Source organism: Batrachochytrium dendrobatidis, assembly GCF_000203795.2.
Source record: "Batrachochytrium dendrobatidis JAM81 unplaced genomic scaffold BATDEscaffold_4, whole genome shotgun sequence".
Lineage (NCBI taxonomy): Eukaryota > Fungi > Chytridiomycota > Chytridiomycetes > Rhizophydiales > Batrachochytrium > Batrachochytrium dendrobatidis.
In genome coordinates, this window is record NW_006281102.1 from 144,295 (window position 1) to 161,460 (window position 17,166).

At 38.6% G+C, this 17,166-nt stretch overlaps 2 protein-coding genes across 2 annotated transcripts; both read right to left on the reverse strand.

Moving 5' to 3' along the window:
* Nucleotides 1–41: 41 nt before the first annotated feature.
* BATDEDRAFT_23809 (uncharacterized protein) lies at nt 42–7,232 on the reverse strand (the record flags this gene model as incomplete). The annotated part of the gene is made up of 23 exons (XM_006677780.1): nt 42–440; nt 511–685; nt 803–927; nt 1,008–1,099; nt 1,257–1,395; nt 1,483–1,887; nt 1,983–2,123; nt 2,224–2,351; nt 2,641–2,946; nt 3,040–3,597; nt 3,711–3,756; nt 3,816–3,932; nt 4,066–4,339; nt 4,403–4,552; nt 4,637–5,188; nt 5,251–5,484; nt 5,565–5,795; nt 5,887–5,992; nt 6,091–6,194; nt 6,287–6,426; nt 6,513–6,674; nt 6,751–7,071; nt 7,230–7,232. The coding sequence occupies 23 exons, from the start codon at nt 7,230–7,232 to the stop codon at nt 42–44; spliced, it is 4,908 nt and encodes a 1,635-aa protein (XP_006677843.1).
* Nucleotides 7,233–7,846: 614 nt separating this feature from the next.
* BATDEDRAFT_36787 (uncharacterized protein) lies at nt 7,847–8,874 on the reverse strand. The gene is made up of 3 exons (XM_006677986.1): nt 8,463–8,874; nt 8,247–8,326; nt 7,847–8,057 (listed from the first exon to the last, which is right to left on the reverse strand). The coding sequence occupies exons 1-3, from the start codon at nt 8,823–8,825 to the stop codon at nt 7,973–7,975; spliced, it is 528 nt and encodes a 175-aa protein (XP_006678049.1). The 5' UTR covers nt 8,826–8,874; the 3' UTR covers nt 7,847–7,972.
* Between the last annotated feature and the right edge of the window lie 8,292 nt (nt 8,875–17,166).

A 17,166-nucleotide genomic window follows, 5' to 3' on the forward strand; every position in this document is an offset into this window, starting at 1 on the left:
GAATAGGTTCGATTGGAATTCTAGTCTTTGTAAATCTTGTTTCATGACTGTTTTGATACAATCAAGGCTCGTTGTAAGACAATGTTATGATTGACGGCCATATCGATCGCGTTGGTGGTTGAAATCGAATCCATTACATCCGCATTAAAGTCCCAGTTATCTGCTGAAACTTCCGCTGTAATCACTGGCCAGCATAACTTGGTGTATATTCCTATAATGACTTGTTCAAGTAGCGCTTCCGATACAGATGTGCCAGAAAGCTTATCCCGCTTTAGCTCCGCTGCAAAATGCAATCTCACTGCAGGCGACTCAATCTCTGCATTAAAATTAATAAACATATTCTGCTCTGCCTTTTCAACTATAGATCGAAATTGTCCCTGTTGAACAAATTTACACATTCGAAATACTGTTTGACTGTCTGGAAGATCTGCTAGAGCCATCTAGAGTTGAAAATAACAGATTCATTAGTTTGATTTAAAAACTAAATAGTTGCTAGAATAAAGTACTGACCTTGCAAAACGCTTGTCTAATCTCAATCAAAAGCTGATTCTGGTCCAGGCAGATATCATCAATTTTGGATATTCGTCTGTACAGCTGTCTCAGTATCAATGTGTCAAACGTGGCTGCAGATAGTGTAATAAGAAACATTGCATATTTGTGAATGTATACAAAGAATTTGCCAGGTCTTGTGATTCAAATATATAGTTGATCGTATATACTGTAACGTTAATAGTGTATTTATATACAATGGATTGAATGTTGAATTAAATAAAACAGTCTAGTTGACTCGCTTGGCACATACCTCTCAAACTCGGTTTTCCAAATGGTCTTCATCGATATCGAGTTTGTGCGAAATTGAAATAACTGCAAAAGCTCCGTTTTGGCATTAGCAGGATTTTGGTAAACGTGAAAGTGGATCCATGCTTGCTGGAAATACGTTGTAAATTGTCACTGATCAAGTACATCTAGTCATGATTGCAAAAGTATGAAATTCAACAAAATATTACCCGATAGACAGGCTTGTGGTGCCACTTTTTTTTATCAATTGTCTTGATAACACCCAGTGCAGCCAATAGTGCATTAAATGGATCATCAATCACTTGATCATTATGAGTTTGAAAAATAGCTGCAAGTTGCGTATCTCCCATATTTACAAGACTGCTATATACTTTTAAAAAAATGCTGGAAATAAACTCGGCCTGTAGTAAAATCAATCAGTATTAAAACTCAACCAAACATCAACATTTGTGTAATACTTGCATTGATTTTTTTGGCAAAATATGTAACTGACAAAACATCAATAAGTTTAATGATTGGCTCTAATACACGATCCGAGTCTTTGGATCGCCCATCTGCTACACACAAGGATATTGCAGAAATGAGTGCATCAATGGCCTGTTACAATGTATTGGTAAAATTAGTAGCATGTAAAAACTAAACAACAGTGGCTGCAGAATAAAACAGTCTACAACAAAATATCACCTTTGTTGCATTTCCAAGTTTTACATAAGCGGTGGCAATATTGTAAAATGATCGCCAATCGGACGAATCCAAGGTTAGTGCTTTTTTTAAACTAAATATAGATACACCCAACAAATGTAGTCGTTGGACTGTATAATTTTCAGCATTCTTTTCTTCAGGAAGACGAGTGTTTAAAATCGCACAACCAGTCGGAGATAATATATTAAGCGATCTTGCTTTCCACAACTTTTTGACTCGATATAAATCAGGTTGTAGTGCAATGCCATGCATTGGCTTGGATACAATTGAAAACGCAAGGTAGCCTAAACATTTCCACAAAGCCAGTTGAAGGTCAACAGGAGGTAGTTTGCTTTTCCCAGAAAATTGAACAAGCTTGCATGCCCGCATTAAACTATTAAATGCCCGCTGTTTTAAAATACAGTAATATTGCTCAGTAACCCTAAAGACAATTGTGCACATGTGATTGAATTACTAAAATAATTTGTCATGCTGAAACGTACTCGTTGATGTTGAGAAATTATGGTTTTGCTTTCAACAATTTTAACCGCACTCCAACTCAAAAGCTCGTCAGCCAAGGCACTCTGACATTGGCCAAGAATGATCCATGAATTTGTATCTTCTGGAAGTATTGACAAGTGTTTCTGGATTGGCATCGAATAATAAAGCATATGAATAAGCACCATTTTTAAATCAAACCATCTCACAGGTAGAATCAATACCCAGTTGCAAATGAATAAATACCAGAAAAAATGATATTGCAAATTCCAATTCATCACACGCCTCTTGACCTTTAAGTGAGCTTGCCGATCTTGCATTGTATTGTGCCCAAACAATGGCACCTCCAATATAATTTAAAGCCCGGTGTACATCTATCATCACAGCAGGTAAGCAAAGTCACATACTAAATAATAGGCAGTACTTTTAGTGTCAACATGTACCTGAAAGTGTGTTGGATGAATTCAGTGAAAGCGCGCTAAATAGTTGTCGTTTTGATGGCATGATCATGGATGAATCAATGTGACTTTCTAGATACATGCTAATGTACCTTTTGTTGTGCTCTATTTGCTCTTGAATCAGTTGATTGGAAAAAAATATTGGCATAAAATGCATGTTAGTAACAACCTAATCAGTTTGACTCGTGCTGAAAACGGTACATACTGTTTCGTATAGGAATACTTTCTAGTACACCAGCGACCTGCTCAAACCAAACACGCATATCATTTGTAATGGCCCGATGTATCCCTTTTGATAGTTTGTCTAAAATATATGGTGAAAAAAGCCTAAACATCTCTATGGCTGGCTGTTCACTAAATGGTAATATGGGCGACTCGTGTTCATATAGTGTTTGACGATCCAGTTTGATTGTGACATTGTATAAACATGCGTAGCACTGGTTGATATGCGTGGAATATACAGCATATTCAAATTTTGAAAGGATATTTATCATATACTTGAGATACACGCCTATTCTCAAAATTAGTGAGTAGCCAGTATATTAAAAACCATCATGTTTGGCAAATAACCAATAGGAAATACAAGGACAAACACAATTTTTACCTTGATATGAAGCACATATGAGTATTTCTGCAAGCTGATTATGGATCCAGCTCATCATTTTGACAATATTACTTTGAAAATGGTCACGAGGGTTTGTACATTGACTATCAGAAGAAATACTACTGTCATTATCGCTGTCAATAGTTTCTTTGTCGTTACTGATACTAGCTACTTGCATATCACTAGTTGAAGGCTTGGATCTGTCAGATTCACGCATACTATTGCATGTGTCATTGGATTCCGTACTGGGTTCAGCTAGTGGCGGATGTTCAGGAAAAAATGCACCCCATTCAGCAGTATTATAAAATATATGTTTTTGAAGTTGGATTTGGCTTAGAAAAAACACCCAACTCCAGCTCACAATTCCTCCAACCCAATCACGAGCATCTCCTCCTCGCTTCAATAGTCCAGATCCGGCATCATCCTCTGAAACGGCCACCATAAGAAGCCACGACACTCTTGCCATTAGTTCTGAAAGAGGAGCAACACTGTTTGACAATGCAATAATCTGAACTACTCTGTCTTTTGAAAGATGAGGCTGCTCAACAATGGCATCCACTATTGAAGATCCCAAATAGTTACAATCAATTAATATATACATAACTTGAAAAAAACCAGCTGAAAATAATCAAAAGCTTGGCATGTTCAGATCTAATGAAACATGGACACACCTGTATTTTGCACTAGCATTGACAATGATTCAAGTGTTTTGAGAACCTAGAATTGAAAATAATTAAAAAAAAGGCAACTCAAAATATTGTACAAGTAAAAAATACCTTTGTAGTAATCAGCTCATTTGCCTCATCAGATGATATTACTGCAAGAATATATCCATGAAGAAGTTCAGGAAGTATATTAAATAGTAGTTGTGATTCATCCGAGCCAACAATTGACTAATTCGTGTGAATCCAAAGTTATCAGAAAGATCAAGTATAACATGAGCAAGATTAGTCCAATAGTATGTCATCATCAACGTAAAAAACTCATTGTATCAAACGTTTAACAGTGCAGACAAGTTGAAATTACCTTTTGCAAAGCCTCAAGGCATTCAAGTTGGCTCCATGGTGCTGCCTTTGAAGAAATCAGTTTACGTGCAGCTTCACATACTGATTGAGGGATCTTGGGAATAGTTTGTATCACGTATGAAAAATTTGGAAAAAGAATAGAAAGTAATATCTCAATGACTTGGCTGTGACGATCTTCTTTAAAATGCTCCTTTACACTTTCAAAAAGTTTGAACGCTTCAATAAAATCCATTAAAGACTGAAAAATCAATGGAGAAATTTGTCGAATGGATCCCCTGTTTATAAACCAACATATTAGTACATGTGAATATAATGCATGTATACAGACGTTGGCTTACCTATTTGACAATCGAACAGTTGCAGTGCCTCGTTCAGCCTCAATCTTGTTGAATATGGACATCATTAGTTCCTCGTGAAGCTTGAGTGCAAAATCAGAAAATAACTCGCATTGTGTTGCATATATATATCGAGTTTTTAGCCACAGCACACTAATAAAGTAAAAAATGAGTTATATCTTGAAAAAAACAGTATTTCTATACATTTGTATCACGACTAAAAACATTGCTACTTACCGTATAGAAATGTCTAAACTGACATCACATGTATGCTGCGTGATCGTATCAATGGCTCCAATTAAACGAGAAAAAATTCCAGAAAGAGTTGTTTCCAAAAGAGAATTATCCATTCCAAAAAAGCCCTTTGTAAAAGAGTTGCTGGACAATAACACCAGATTCGTTTCAAACGAATCCACCAGTGCTTCTGCCAATAGAATATAAAAAAGCAAAGATTCTGTCGCGTTATTTGCTAGATTCTCTCTGAATCTAATCAAATCGCAAGTTGAAAACCCTAATCGCTCAAGAGTTATCAGCATCTTGATGATAAGAGTTGAAAATTCCAATGACCACGCATCATCCTTTATAAATGATTGCTCCACAGTATGCAGTCCCATTACCGAATCGATAATGTATCTTGAAACAATGGATTGAATTGTCATGCTGCTATCAAGTGACGCAATAAAGTGTGGTACCAAATTTGGATTAGAAAACTGTGTTGATGACTCTGGAACAGAATCATCCATTGTTGAAGCTAAAACGGATAAAAGTGAAGGCAAAACTGGCTCCGAGCTTATATAAAAATTAGCAAAACAGCGTAAATAAACAATCATTTGAAATGAAGATAAACATACATGTTTTCAGCCTTTTTCTTGCCCATAGAAAGACAGGACTGAAAAAGTCTTTGTTTGATGGTGGGAAGTATAACACTAAACTGGGTTTTAAGATCATTGTCTATCAAACACGTTTCCGTATCAAGTCGTACGCCCTTTGGAAGAAGTTTTATAAACGAATCTAGATCACATAATCGAAGACCTTTTGCGCTAATGGTTTCCTCAGCAACCTTTTGACGAACACGTCCTGAAGTGCTAGAATAATACAAGGACCAAAAGATTAAATATAAATTATATTTAAATGACAAATCGACAAGTAAAACAATTCCACTTACCGAGTGTTTTCCTGATATAATCGTTTTGTTGAAGTACAGCCTGTGGTAGCGGTATTATTTATTTCATCAATACCTGGCTCACGCAAAGCATTTTCCAAAACTTTTTCCGTTTTTTCGTCCATGACCAAAACATTACTTGCAAGTCCGATCTTGCAAGATAATGTAAGTGGTGCGGAAAAGTCAAAATTTTCCAAACAAACATCATCCTTCAATTCTGGTGATTCCGAATCGCTAATCATTGATAGATTTAGCATATTATTAGAGTTTGTAAACTATATCGACAACTCGTCTAAATTAGAAAATTGCAACTCAGCAAAAATACCCTATATAGCGTAACAGTATCCCTAAAAAAGCTGATCCGAATTCATGCCACAAAATATCTGAACGAAAAACTAACACACCAGAGGTTTGTTTGACATCGAAACGACCTACAGCACAATTTCGATAAACAGTGAAAAGTATAATGGTTGATTAAAACTAGAGTCGCTTCAAGACTACTTGTACTTTATATAAAACCAGATACAACCTGAGGAGATAGGTCTATTTCGAATATGCCTTTTAAAGTCCGACTTTGATCGAGCTAAATTTAGTTTGAAAAGAGCATCCAAATCTGATACAGAGTCTAGCCGACTAAATTTATTTTGCAAGATTTGTTAAAAATTTGATAGATTTATCAAAGAAAAATGCAAATGAATCAAGCAAATTAAATCAACCGTACATACCTAATTAAAGAAGAACATTCTAGTTTTTCAAGCAGGATTGCATCGTAAATCATACGAGCATTCGAATTTTTGGGATCAATCTTTAAAAGCTGGAAAATGACACTTTCACATTCTCTATGCTCTGCAAGATCAAAGAGAATCTGTTTAATGTGTAGCCAGATTGCAAGAGTTTAATACTTTACCAATTTGAATTGTGGCATCGACAAGAATTCGCAAATACGCCTACCTCTGCTAGCATAGAAAGAGAAAACAGTTTTTGCGTAACTGTGGATGCGTGGGTAATGCAGCGTTGAAGGCAAGAATATACAACTTCAAAGTCGGATAGTTTATGGGAAATCGTGGCGAGTGCAAAATTGCATTCAAAATCTGATGTATCGATATCGAGAGCCTACTTGATAATATAATTAGCAAATATTGACCAGATTAAAATACTTCCGGCCATAGAATAAACCGTGCTGTCGTACCTGGCGCAAATGTGAAGCTGCTCTATCATCCAGATGCGATACCTGACCCAATTTTATAAGAACAAACGCATAGTTTTTGTGAACAGAAAACTGTAGTGCATGAATTGGAGATCCTTGAATATCAGTTACAAGAGTCAATGAATCCTGTATGATTGGCAATCGCAAAAGTGATTCATACACACTGCATGCAGCAGCCAGATCCAGCTTTCTCTGAAATTCCAGTCCTTGTAAGTATTGAGTTAAAGCAGCTTCTATCTGAAGTTCTTTTGAAATAAGTACATCTTTTGCAATGCTTTTTGGGTTAGAGTTTAGCGTAGTAAACTAAAACATTAACAAGTATACGTTGATTAGCGTTGCAAACTAAGACTGATTCTACCACAATCTACGGTGTCTAAACTAAAATGAAATAAACACCACTCATTATCACTCGACAGGATGCGTGTGAATGCAAGCGAGATAAACAGCTGTGAATTCTATACCATTTTCTAACTTGAATTGATGGTCAAGTGCAAGATCGGCTTTGACCAACAATTTGACATTTGTCACGTGCAGTGTAAATGGATTGAAATCGATTTGTATTTGCAAGCTGTTCAACTGCAATCTTCACATCAGCAAGACGTTGCGCTGCTGTTTATATTCGGTCGGTTTAGTGTTGCACAACAGCCAAATTTGAGACTCTTTTAAACCAATAAATAAACAGTTTTTTCATTCAGCACATGTCGACTGGTCTTGAGCCTTTGTCAAACCAACCCAGGAGCATAAATGTTGCATCTCGACACTCTGTTGTATCGCCTTATTATTCTCCAGATGGGTTCCCAGTGACTTCTGGTGATTATGAACAGCGGATCAAGGATAGACTGAAGGCTGCAACTGAGTCAATGCCTCCTTGGATTCGATGGTTTACACAAAAGAAACGTGATCGATCTCGAGGTTTATCTATTTTAACCATGGCCACAACATTGGTAGTTGGCTCTGCATTGATTGTTTACTTTGCCAATGTTGCAGTAGTTCGTGAAAAGGTAACACTTTGAATTCATACTGTTGATATTATTTGTTTAAATTCATGTAATACTAGGCTTGGAACGAAAGCGCTAATCTGTTAAATTTCGTTCATTTAAACAAAATAGGAATCCAAAATAATCAAACTACTAGAAGAGCGTCAGTTGCTACGGCATAAAAAAGAAGAGCTACTAAAATTGTCGCATCCATCTGCTTAGCCAAACTAGCTTTGCAGTCTTTGTCCAATATCCAGACCATGAGATGAGCGATCAATCTTTCCCTTTATTTTCTCTACTTCCTTTTCGAATCTAGATATCACATTTAATGACAAATTAGCAGTGTCCATCATATATAAAATAATCATTTTCAAAAGCTTAATTGTGTATTAATGGGTATTGTGGGCTAATAGCTTGTGATGGCTTGGGATATTGGGGTTTCAAATGCATTCTGGCAATGCGTTGCTCTTTTTGTTGATTTAAAACAAGCCCAAAACTTACTTGATAGAGCGTTCGCGAAAATCAGCAGCTTCTCTTTCGGCACGGCGCTTAGCCAGTTGTAAATTGCTCTCGGAAGTCTCCTATAAACATGCATTTAAAAATACAATGGCATCGATCCATTTGCAAATATGCAAGACAAATATCAATTCAAATATAAAGCATGAGTGATACACCATTTGAATTAAACCGCAAACAATCCAAATATAAAATACTAACCAGTTCCTCAATCTGAGTACGCATTTTCTTGAGTTTCTGCTCAAGCTTCTCGCATTCTTCATCTGATCTGGCCTTTTGCTTGTCCTTTTCAGCCAGTTGGAACTGAAGCTCTCGAACAATACGCTCTGCTTTGCGAGAGTTTTTGACCGCTTCGCTTTTTTCGCGCTGCTCTGTATCCAGTTGAGCTGACAGTTCATCTACGCGTGCATCCAGTCGACGTGCAGTGGTAGAATCTCGAGAGAGAGCAACTGTTTCTAAATCAAATAGACGAGAGTTTACTTCTTTGAGAGTCTTTTCAAGTGTAAGCTTGGCCTTTTCAAGCTCAATATTGACATCACGTTCCTTGGTCAGATCTGCTTGCATTGCCTGCGCATGCGCCTCTGCTCTGCGTGCTCGTTCGTCTGCAGTCCGGGCCTTTTCTTGATTTTCATCAAGCATATCTCGAAGTTCGGTCGTTTGCTGGTCAAGTTGGAAGACAGATCGTTGCATATCAGCCCTAGCTCGGTTAGTGCTACTGTATTCACGATCAAGCTCTTCGAGACGTAATTCCATACCACGCTTTGCCTTGTCCAGTTGCATCTTTTGTAGTTCGCTTTCTTCAAGATTGGCACGCATTTCCTTCAGCTGAACAGTCAGAGACGATATCTGTACACGACTCTCTTCTTCGATACGAACTGCATCAGCATGGGCTCGAGTCAGATCTTCTACACGTGCGTCTAGCTTCTCTTTTTCTTTTTTCCAAACATTTGATCCACGAAGCTCGCCATCAAGACGCAAAGTCATGGTTTCAATTTCCATTTCAAGATCACGCACACTTTCCTTGAGTTGAATAGAGGCTGATTTTTCAGCATCCAAATCAGTAGAAAGCTGCTTAATCTCCTTTTGGTATTTTTTACGAGCCATATCCTCCAAACTCTCGCGCTCAGAGGTGTCCAACTTGTGACGTTCAGATATTTGAACAAGCTCCTCCTGAATTCTGCGTTTAGCAATCTGGAGATCTGCCAGTTCATGCGAGCTGTCTTCAATTGTTCCTTGCAAGTCAATCATTTGTCCTTCAATATTCTTTACACGCTCCTCGGCATCTCGGCGATTTTGAACTGCAGTATTCAACGACTCTTCCAATTCCTTGGCCTGTGCCCTGTAAGAAGTCTCTGCTTTTTCTGCTTTTATACGACCAAGCTCGGCTGCCTCCAGTTTTTCAAGTGCCTGATCGGCTTTTGCGCGGAACAGTAAAACAGTATCTGAAAGATCATTTGATTTGGTAATCTCTGCTTCAAGTCGAAGCTGTACTTCTTTAAGCTCAGATGCAAGTCGGCGGCGCGTAGTACTTTCTTCACCCTTTGCCAAGATTTCAATATCTAATTGTCGTCTGATATCATCCACATCGGCTTGCAATTGACGCCTGACTTTTTCAGATGCTGCTAGTGAAGCAACAGCATCTTCAGTTTCTTGAGTAGCCAATCGCTGAGAAGCTAATAGTGCACGACGAGATTCTTCCAGCTTTGAAATTTTTTCCTCGTAATCAAGGTATGCAGCACTATGCAGTTGTCCTGGACTAGTGGCTCCTGTAGCTTTTGTTGCTTCCCATACTGTACGCTCCTCTTCAGCATCAGCCAAGGCCTCTTGAAGTCGTTGATTTTCAATCAAAAGTCGCTTTTTTGTTTCTGCAAGAGCATGCTTGCTATCTTCACCACTGTTCAGCTCATGGTCGTATTCATCCACCTTTTTCTCAAGCTGCTTTTTGGTACGTTCTAAAGTATCTACCTGCGCTTCAAGTCGCTCAATATCAGATTGGAGAGAATTGGCCTTTTTTTCATGTCGCTGACTAAGTTCCTCAAAGTTTCGGCGGTTTCGCTCCTCTTCTTCAAGACGTGTTTGCAGATCACGCAACACGACTTCGTTTTTAGTCTTGAACTTTTGAAGATCAGATTGACCCTTTGCTGAGTTTTCGGCACGCGAGTTCAATTCTTCAACTTGATCTTCTAGCCGTTTCTTGGTCTTGGCAAGCTCATTTCTTTGCTTAACCGAATCGTCAAACTGCTCTCCAATATCATTGATCTCTTTCATAAGCGCACGGCGAGTCTCATCAATCTGAACGTCTTTTTGCTGAATGTCATTTTCAGCCCGCTTGCGATATTCAGAAAATTGAATTTCAAGTTGGGCTTTACTTTCCTCGGCTCTCTTACGGTTAGATTCTTCATCCTCGCATTGCAAGCTTAGTTCCTCAATCTTTGACTCGAGGCGGCGCTTAGTTTTTTCCAATTCATGCATGTTTTTTCCACCATCTCCAATTTCATCAATCAAACTCTTCAATTCGTTTTCAAGATCACCTTTGCTTTTTTGAATAGCGGCAACTAAATTGGTCTTTTCATCAACAGTGAGCTGAAGTGAATCAATTGTGCTCTGAAGTTTTCTAGTGTTTGATTCAGCCAAATCACGCTGACGACGCTCGCTCTCCAAATTGAGATTCGCAGTGCTGAGTTGAGATTCCACCTGCTTTAACAATCGCTCAGCATTGCGTGCAGTATTGTGCTCGCGATCAATTTCAAGCTTAAGATCTTCAATCTCTGCATTCAAACGTGATCGAGTTTTTTCCAGATTACTATTGTTTCTATCATTGTCCTCGAGTTTTTGCTGAAGCTCCACAAGATCCTTGTCTAGTTTGCGCTTGGCTTCTTCAAGCTCTGCGGTACGGGTGGAAACATCTTTAGTATAACGATCCTTCATGGTCTCAAGCTCTGTAGTTTTCAAAACAAGCTTTTTCTGAAGATCAATTTTAATAGATTCCTCCTCATCCAAGCGAGCCTGCATATCTGCAACTTCGGTAGACAATTTTTTCTTTTGAGAATCCAATGCCTGTCGCTTTTTGGACTCTTCTTCAACTTCCTCTCGAAGGCTTTCAACTTGACGCACCAAACCTTGCTTTTCACGATCCAAACGAGAACTATTGCCTTCGCTTTCTTCTAAACGAGCACTTAGCATGGCAATCTGCTTATCAAGAACCTCTCTCTGAGATTTGATTTCAGCAAGTGTGTTTTGAAGCTCATCATAAGATAATTTTGCATCATCAAGCTCCATATCAACTTGTCTTTTAGATTTTTCTGTGCGAGCACGAGCTTCCTCGGATTTTTCAAGCTCATCACGAAGCTCGGCAACTTGTGTGTCTAGTGCCGTTTTAGTTCGTGAAAGTCCACTAAATTCCTGTCGTGAATTTTCAATGTCAGCATTGAGCTTATCAATCGAAATTTGACTACGCTTTCTGTTCTCCTCCAATTCAGTTTGAGCAACAGCAAGCTGACTACGAATATCGTTTAATTCTTGATCACGGATTCGGCGCATTTCAACTTGCTTGGTTTCTTCTGTTCCCTTGGCCTCCATGAGTGTGTGGAGTTGCTCCATCTCAGATTCCGCCTTTTTCTTGAGCTTGGTGATTTTTTCACGCTCGCCCTTTTCAGTTTCCAACTCTTCTAAAAGACTGTTGACCTTGAGCTGTAATTCTCGACGCGCTTTGTCAATAGTGTCTTTTTCGGCAAGTTCTGACTGAATGCGATCGTTCAGTAAAGCGATTTCGCTTTCTCGCTTCTTTAAAAGTATTTCAAGCTCTGCCTTGGCTCGCTCAAGCTCTGAGATGGTCTCCTTTGCCTTATTTAGCTCGTGTTCCAAAGACGCTCGGCGTTGCTCGGTTCGTTTTTTCTCATCTTGCTCCTGTTCCAGCTTTTGCTCAAGTTCTGCAATATTGGAATTGAGTTTAGTCTTGGTCTTCATCAGCTCAGACTGCATATCACCAGCACTTTCAAGAGATTTTTCAAGGTCTTTAAGCTGACTCTCGACAGATTTTTTGTCTGCCTCTAACTTTGCAGCACGCTCGTTCTCTGCATTCAGCTCTTGCTCAATCTCTCTAAGTCGAGTTTCCTTGCTTTGCTTTTCCTTGTCTAGTTTTTCAAAAGCAGCCTCGCCAGCACCAAACTTGTCCCAAAGCTCTTTCAATTCAGTTTCTAGCTTCTTTTTAATAATGGATAGTGAATCGTTTGCTGCATCTTTTTCTTCCATTTCAGCAATAATCTCTTTTAGACGATCATTGAGATCAACCTCGCGCTTTTGCGTGCGAGAAAGAATTTCGGATTGACTGGCTGCAGCACTTTGTTCTTGAAAAAGAAGATCTTCGACTCTTTTTTTTTCTTGCTCAAGAGTCATGCGCAAAGCCTCTAATTTCATACGCTCCTCTTGTTCTTTCTTTGCCTTTTCTTCCCACTCTTTGGCAAGAGCCTCGCGTTTGCGAAGCTCATCATCAGTACGAGAAACGTTGAGCAGTGGCTTGACTTTGGTGTAAAGCTTCCACCAAGGCCATTCACGCAAGGAAACATAAATACGAGCATTCTTTTGAATTACAGTGATTGCGCGAAGTTGATCAATGCGGCGCTTGTAAATCTTGCGTGCAAGGTAGCCACGAATAATGGCTTGAATTCGAATAACAATTTTGCTAATTTTTTCATCACGAAGATTTTCCAAATCGGCAAGCTAGCGCAAGTATGCGTTCAAGATGGTGGTTGGATACAGATAAATATTAACCATGATGAATATGAAAAGTAATGTCAAATACAGTTTTTCTGATTCAAAACTCAAGATGGGTTGTACATACCACTCCAGCACGGAAAAACACTTTGCTGGTTCCAATTCGATACTGATTTTTGTCAAGAGATAAATGGTCTAGAATCTGAGAGGCAGCTTTTCGACCATCCATAAAGCCTTTTGGTATAATGCCTGGTGCCAACACCTCATATCTAAAGCGAAAATCTTGAAAAATGACACGGTTGGGAAAACCTGCTCGGCAAATTCGAATTCCCTCTAGCACACCATTGCAGCGAAGTTGATCTAATACTAGTTTTACGTCAAGCTTTCCTGGTTTTTTCTCCTCATTGGGGATAATGCAACGAACAAAGTGTGGCTGAGTTGAAAAAAGCTGGTTCATTAACAGCTGCAACCCTTCCTTGTGACGCTGAGCTACAGTTCTAAACGCTCCCTTTTTAGTAACGCGTGCTTTGTTGTTGCTGTTGTCGTCAGCATCTCCAAGAGAGTCGTTAAAAAGTTCACCAATGTATTTTTCAGACGAGTTGGCCAAAAGTCTTGTTACATTATCGTTTAAAGGATCCTTGTTTTTATCAAGCCAGCCAGCAACACTGTACTCGACCTTTCCAGCATAGTGCTGAAGAATGAAACCCATATTGAAGCGCGGTGTTTCATATTTAGCGGACTTTCCTTTCCAAAGACCATTAAGCTTGTCAATAAATGTCTTGTCGGTAGCTTTGGGCATAACGCACTCCTCGTCAAGCAAAGAAAGAATTCCAATGGGCTAAAAACCAGTTGGTAATATAATTTGGTTTAGAAACTACCCAAATTTTTGATGCATCAATACACAACATTTAGAATAAATCCAGCGCTTACCGAGGTTTTTTCTATCAACTCAATGCTAGGCTGCAGATCCAATCCAAAATCAATAAACTTCCAATCAATGTTTTCACGTTTGTATTCTTCTTGTTCCAGGATAAACATGTGGTGATTAAAGAATTGCTGAAGCCGTTCGTTGGTATAGTTGATACATAACTGTTCAAAACTGTTATACTATATATTACAAGATAAATTCTGCATTAGTCACTATATTGATTGTTTTAAACAAACTAGTACAAACATATTTTTCCTACCTCGAAAATTTCAAAACCAGCAATATCCAAAACACCAATAAAGTTTAATTTTTGTGCTGGAGTGTACAGAGCGGTGTTGATCCTGTCAACTAACTGACTAAACATGCGCTCGTACAATGATCTAGCAAGTGCCTCAATGGAGTAGTAAACTTGCTCCACATTGCGAGCTTGGGTGACCCAATCTCGACCAGCTTTAATACGCGGTTTAAGAAGACTTCGCGAAAACTCGGCAACAGGTATTCCAAGAACATGGCAAACTTTTTCTGCTACTGATGCAGCTTGAGCAGTAAGATTAGCATTGTCTTCTCGATCAGCCTCAAAAGTTAAATTTCCAAGATGAAGTACGGCTGAAATCACACGGAATAGACTGAGCTGATCTTCTTCTGAAAATCCCATTACGTTGAATGATTCCTAATAAAAGTAGTCACCATATTATTAGACTATGTTCAAACAATCCATTCAAGCCGCTATGAAAAAGTGTAAATACTAACTTGCAACGCTTTAAAATCAGCGGCATCATCAACACCATCAATATTCTTGTTGGAACTCTTGGTGAAACGATAGTCGGAGGCAGTCCCATCAATTAAAAGCGTTTCTGTGTTTAAAATACAATTAGCAACCCGTGACCTCGTATATACAGCCTAAAGTAAACCAATACAGCTGTTGCAGGACAAAGCTCACTTTTAATCTCTGGACTAGACCCTTTCAAAACTTGGTAAAAAATATGATAGTTACGTTCCTTGGGTGATTGATGGGTGACTCGGGACTTTTCCAACAGATACTTGTCAATGTTTCCACCCGAGATTTGTCCTGATGGACTAAACTCAATACGGATGAATTTACCCTGCATAAATATGTACAGCAAACTTGTCAGCTTTCCTCATAATTGGCTTAAAAAATTGTATAACATGATACTTACAAATCGAGAAGAATTGTTGTTTCGAATAGTTTGTGCATTTCCAAAAGACTCCAATATTGGGTTAGCTTGAAGAATCTGTTGCTCAAGCTTTCCAAGGTTTTTAGGGCCACCAGAGCTGGCAACAGATGCCAAGTATTGGATAACCTTTTTTGTATTCTCAGTTTTTCCTGCACCGGACTCACCACTGAGCAAAATACACCATGCCAATTTCAAAGTCTTAGTACAGCCGAGTTACAAGAGCAGTATAGTAAAATTTAGTCATAAACATACGTGATCAAAATTGACTGATTTTCTTTGTTGTTGAGCATATCATGGTAGGCTAGATCTGCAGTTGCATATACATGCGGCGGCATCTCCAATCGCTTTTTTCCACGGTACGCCTTGATGATCTCATCTGTATAAATTGGTATTTTTTTATATGGATTAACTGTCACACAGAACAGTCCGGAATAAGTCTAGTTTTTGAAATAATTTCACAAATCTCGTCAGTGCCGCATTTTCTAGTAAACCTCGAGATGAATATCTGTAAACCTAGACACTTACGTAAATTAAATTGGAAAAATAGCGGAGACGAAGATTATGCACCACTGAGGCTTCGTTGAGATGGGTTAAATCGGCCATATCTTCAACCTTGTCAAACTTTGGAGGATTCATCTTCTCCGTGTCATTGACATTCACGGTGCGTTTCTATCAAAAATGACAAGTTTAGAAAACCAATAGTATTTCCTATTAGACACGAGTGGGATAACGTAGAGACCGGAATGCATCTGTGTGTTGGAGTCTAAACAGATGTACAAAGCTTTGATGATAGCAAGTTTGGAATATGGAAACGAGTCTTGGACCAAGCAATACCTCGCCATTTCTATGGTGGGGTAAATGACTGGTTGCAAGACGCGTCAAAACATGCGATGGGACAAGAAATACGAGCCCTGTTATCGACTAATGTAGCACGACAGATTTGATTGCATTGGATGGATAATCGGACAGAAACCAAACAAGTGATGGACATGATAGATGGCAGCTATAGAATTAGACTGCAGCACATAGTACACTTACAGAATTGTCATCAAGTTGAACCTCGACTTCATCGCCATTTTCCTTGATAATAGAACCCTGAATATAGCCTTTCTCTTTGTCTACAATCCATACCCATTTACGTTCAGACCATTGAGCCTGTTCCAGGGTGTCATTGACTGCGTTCTGCCGAACACGTTCTAAATACTGACTAGCCATGTGGTGATAGAGTAGCTGCAGGTATTATTCGTTGATTTTAGTCGACTATAAAATAGCAAAGCGGAGTTTTTGTCTGTATTTCCCCTATAGTTAGTAATCGCTATTTAAATAAAAAACGATTAGAATGTCCGTAAAGCGAATATATCAACAAGGTGTATGATAAGTAGAATCGATGCAAAGATGTATGGTTTAGTTTGGACTGTTGGAACGGAAAGTGCCGTGGCGTGATGGATATTGTTGACAAGAAAAGCCAAGATATTGTCATATCTTGCAATTTTGCTCCTTATCTATCAGCAAGGGCATACCCTTGTTACTAAAACTCGCATCTATGCTGGCAACCAGCTCACCAAAATCATATTGCTCAGAGCATAACACACATGTATGATTATATATTTAAAATAACTACAGTCCAATACTAATACATAACCACCAACTTACTAGTATGGGATTCGAACCTTGCAAGATACAAGTATGCGCCAGTTTTCACTTTGTCAGACTCGAGAAAAAGTCGCGAGTCAAATTTTACAGAGTTTTGCTTCATAAATTTTGCCGATTTCGTAATTTGTCAATGCGACTTGTTTGGTTTATTGAACTATAATGTGTTTTTAGCACAAGAATACAATTTGCTTTTTATTACAGCCGTATTCACGTAAATGGAATACTCGTCGTTTAGTCGTTATTTTGTTTTAAAATATACAATGACTAAATACTTGTTGCGCTTCCCTACTACAAACTGGCATTCTCAATTCTTTCAATCGTATCGTCCATTATGTGATGTACAACTACATTTTTAAACTAGAATAATGTTTTTTGGCATAGTCATACATTGTACGATCATTAGATTCACAACAAG

Bases quoted from the DNA above. Each gene is read 5' to 3' on its own strand.
- BATDEDRAFT_36787 (XM_006677986.1), bottom strand. From the start codon at position 8,825: ATGCAAGCAGATCTGACCAAGGAACGTGATGTCAATATTGAGCTTGAA. The intron at 8,327-8,462 runs GTTAGTATTTTA...GCATGTTTATAG, and splicing joins GTACTCAGATTGAGGAACTG to GAGACTTCCGAGAGCAATTT. The intron at 8,058-8,246 runs GTAAGTTTTGGG...TGTGATATCTAG, and splicing joins TTTCGCGAACGCTCTATCAA to ATTCGAAAAGGAAGTAGAGA.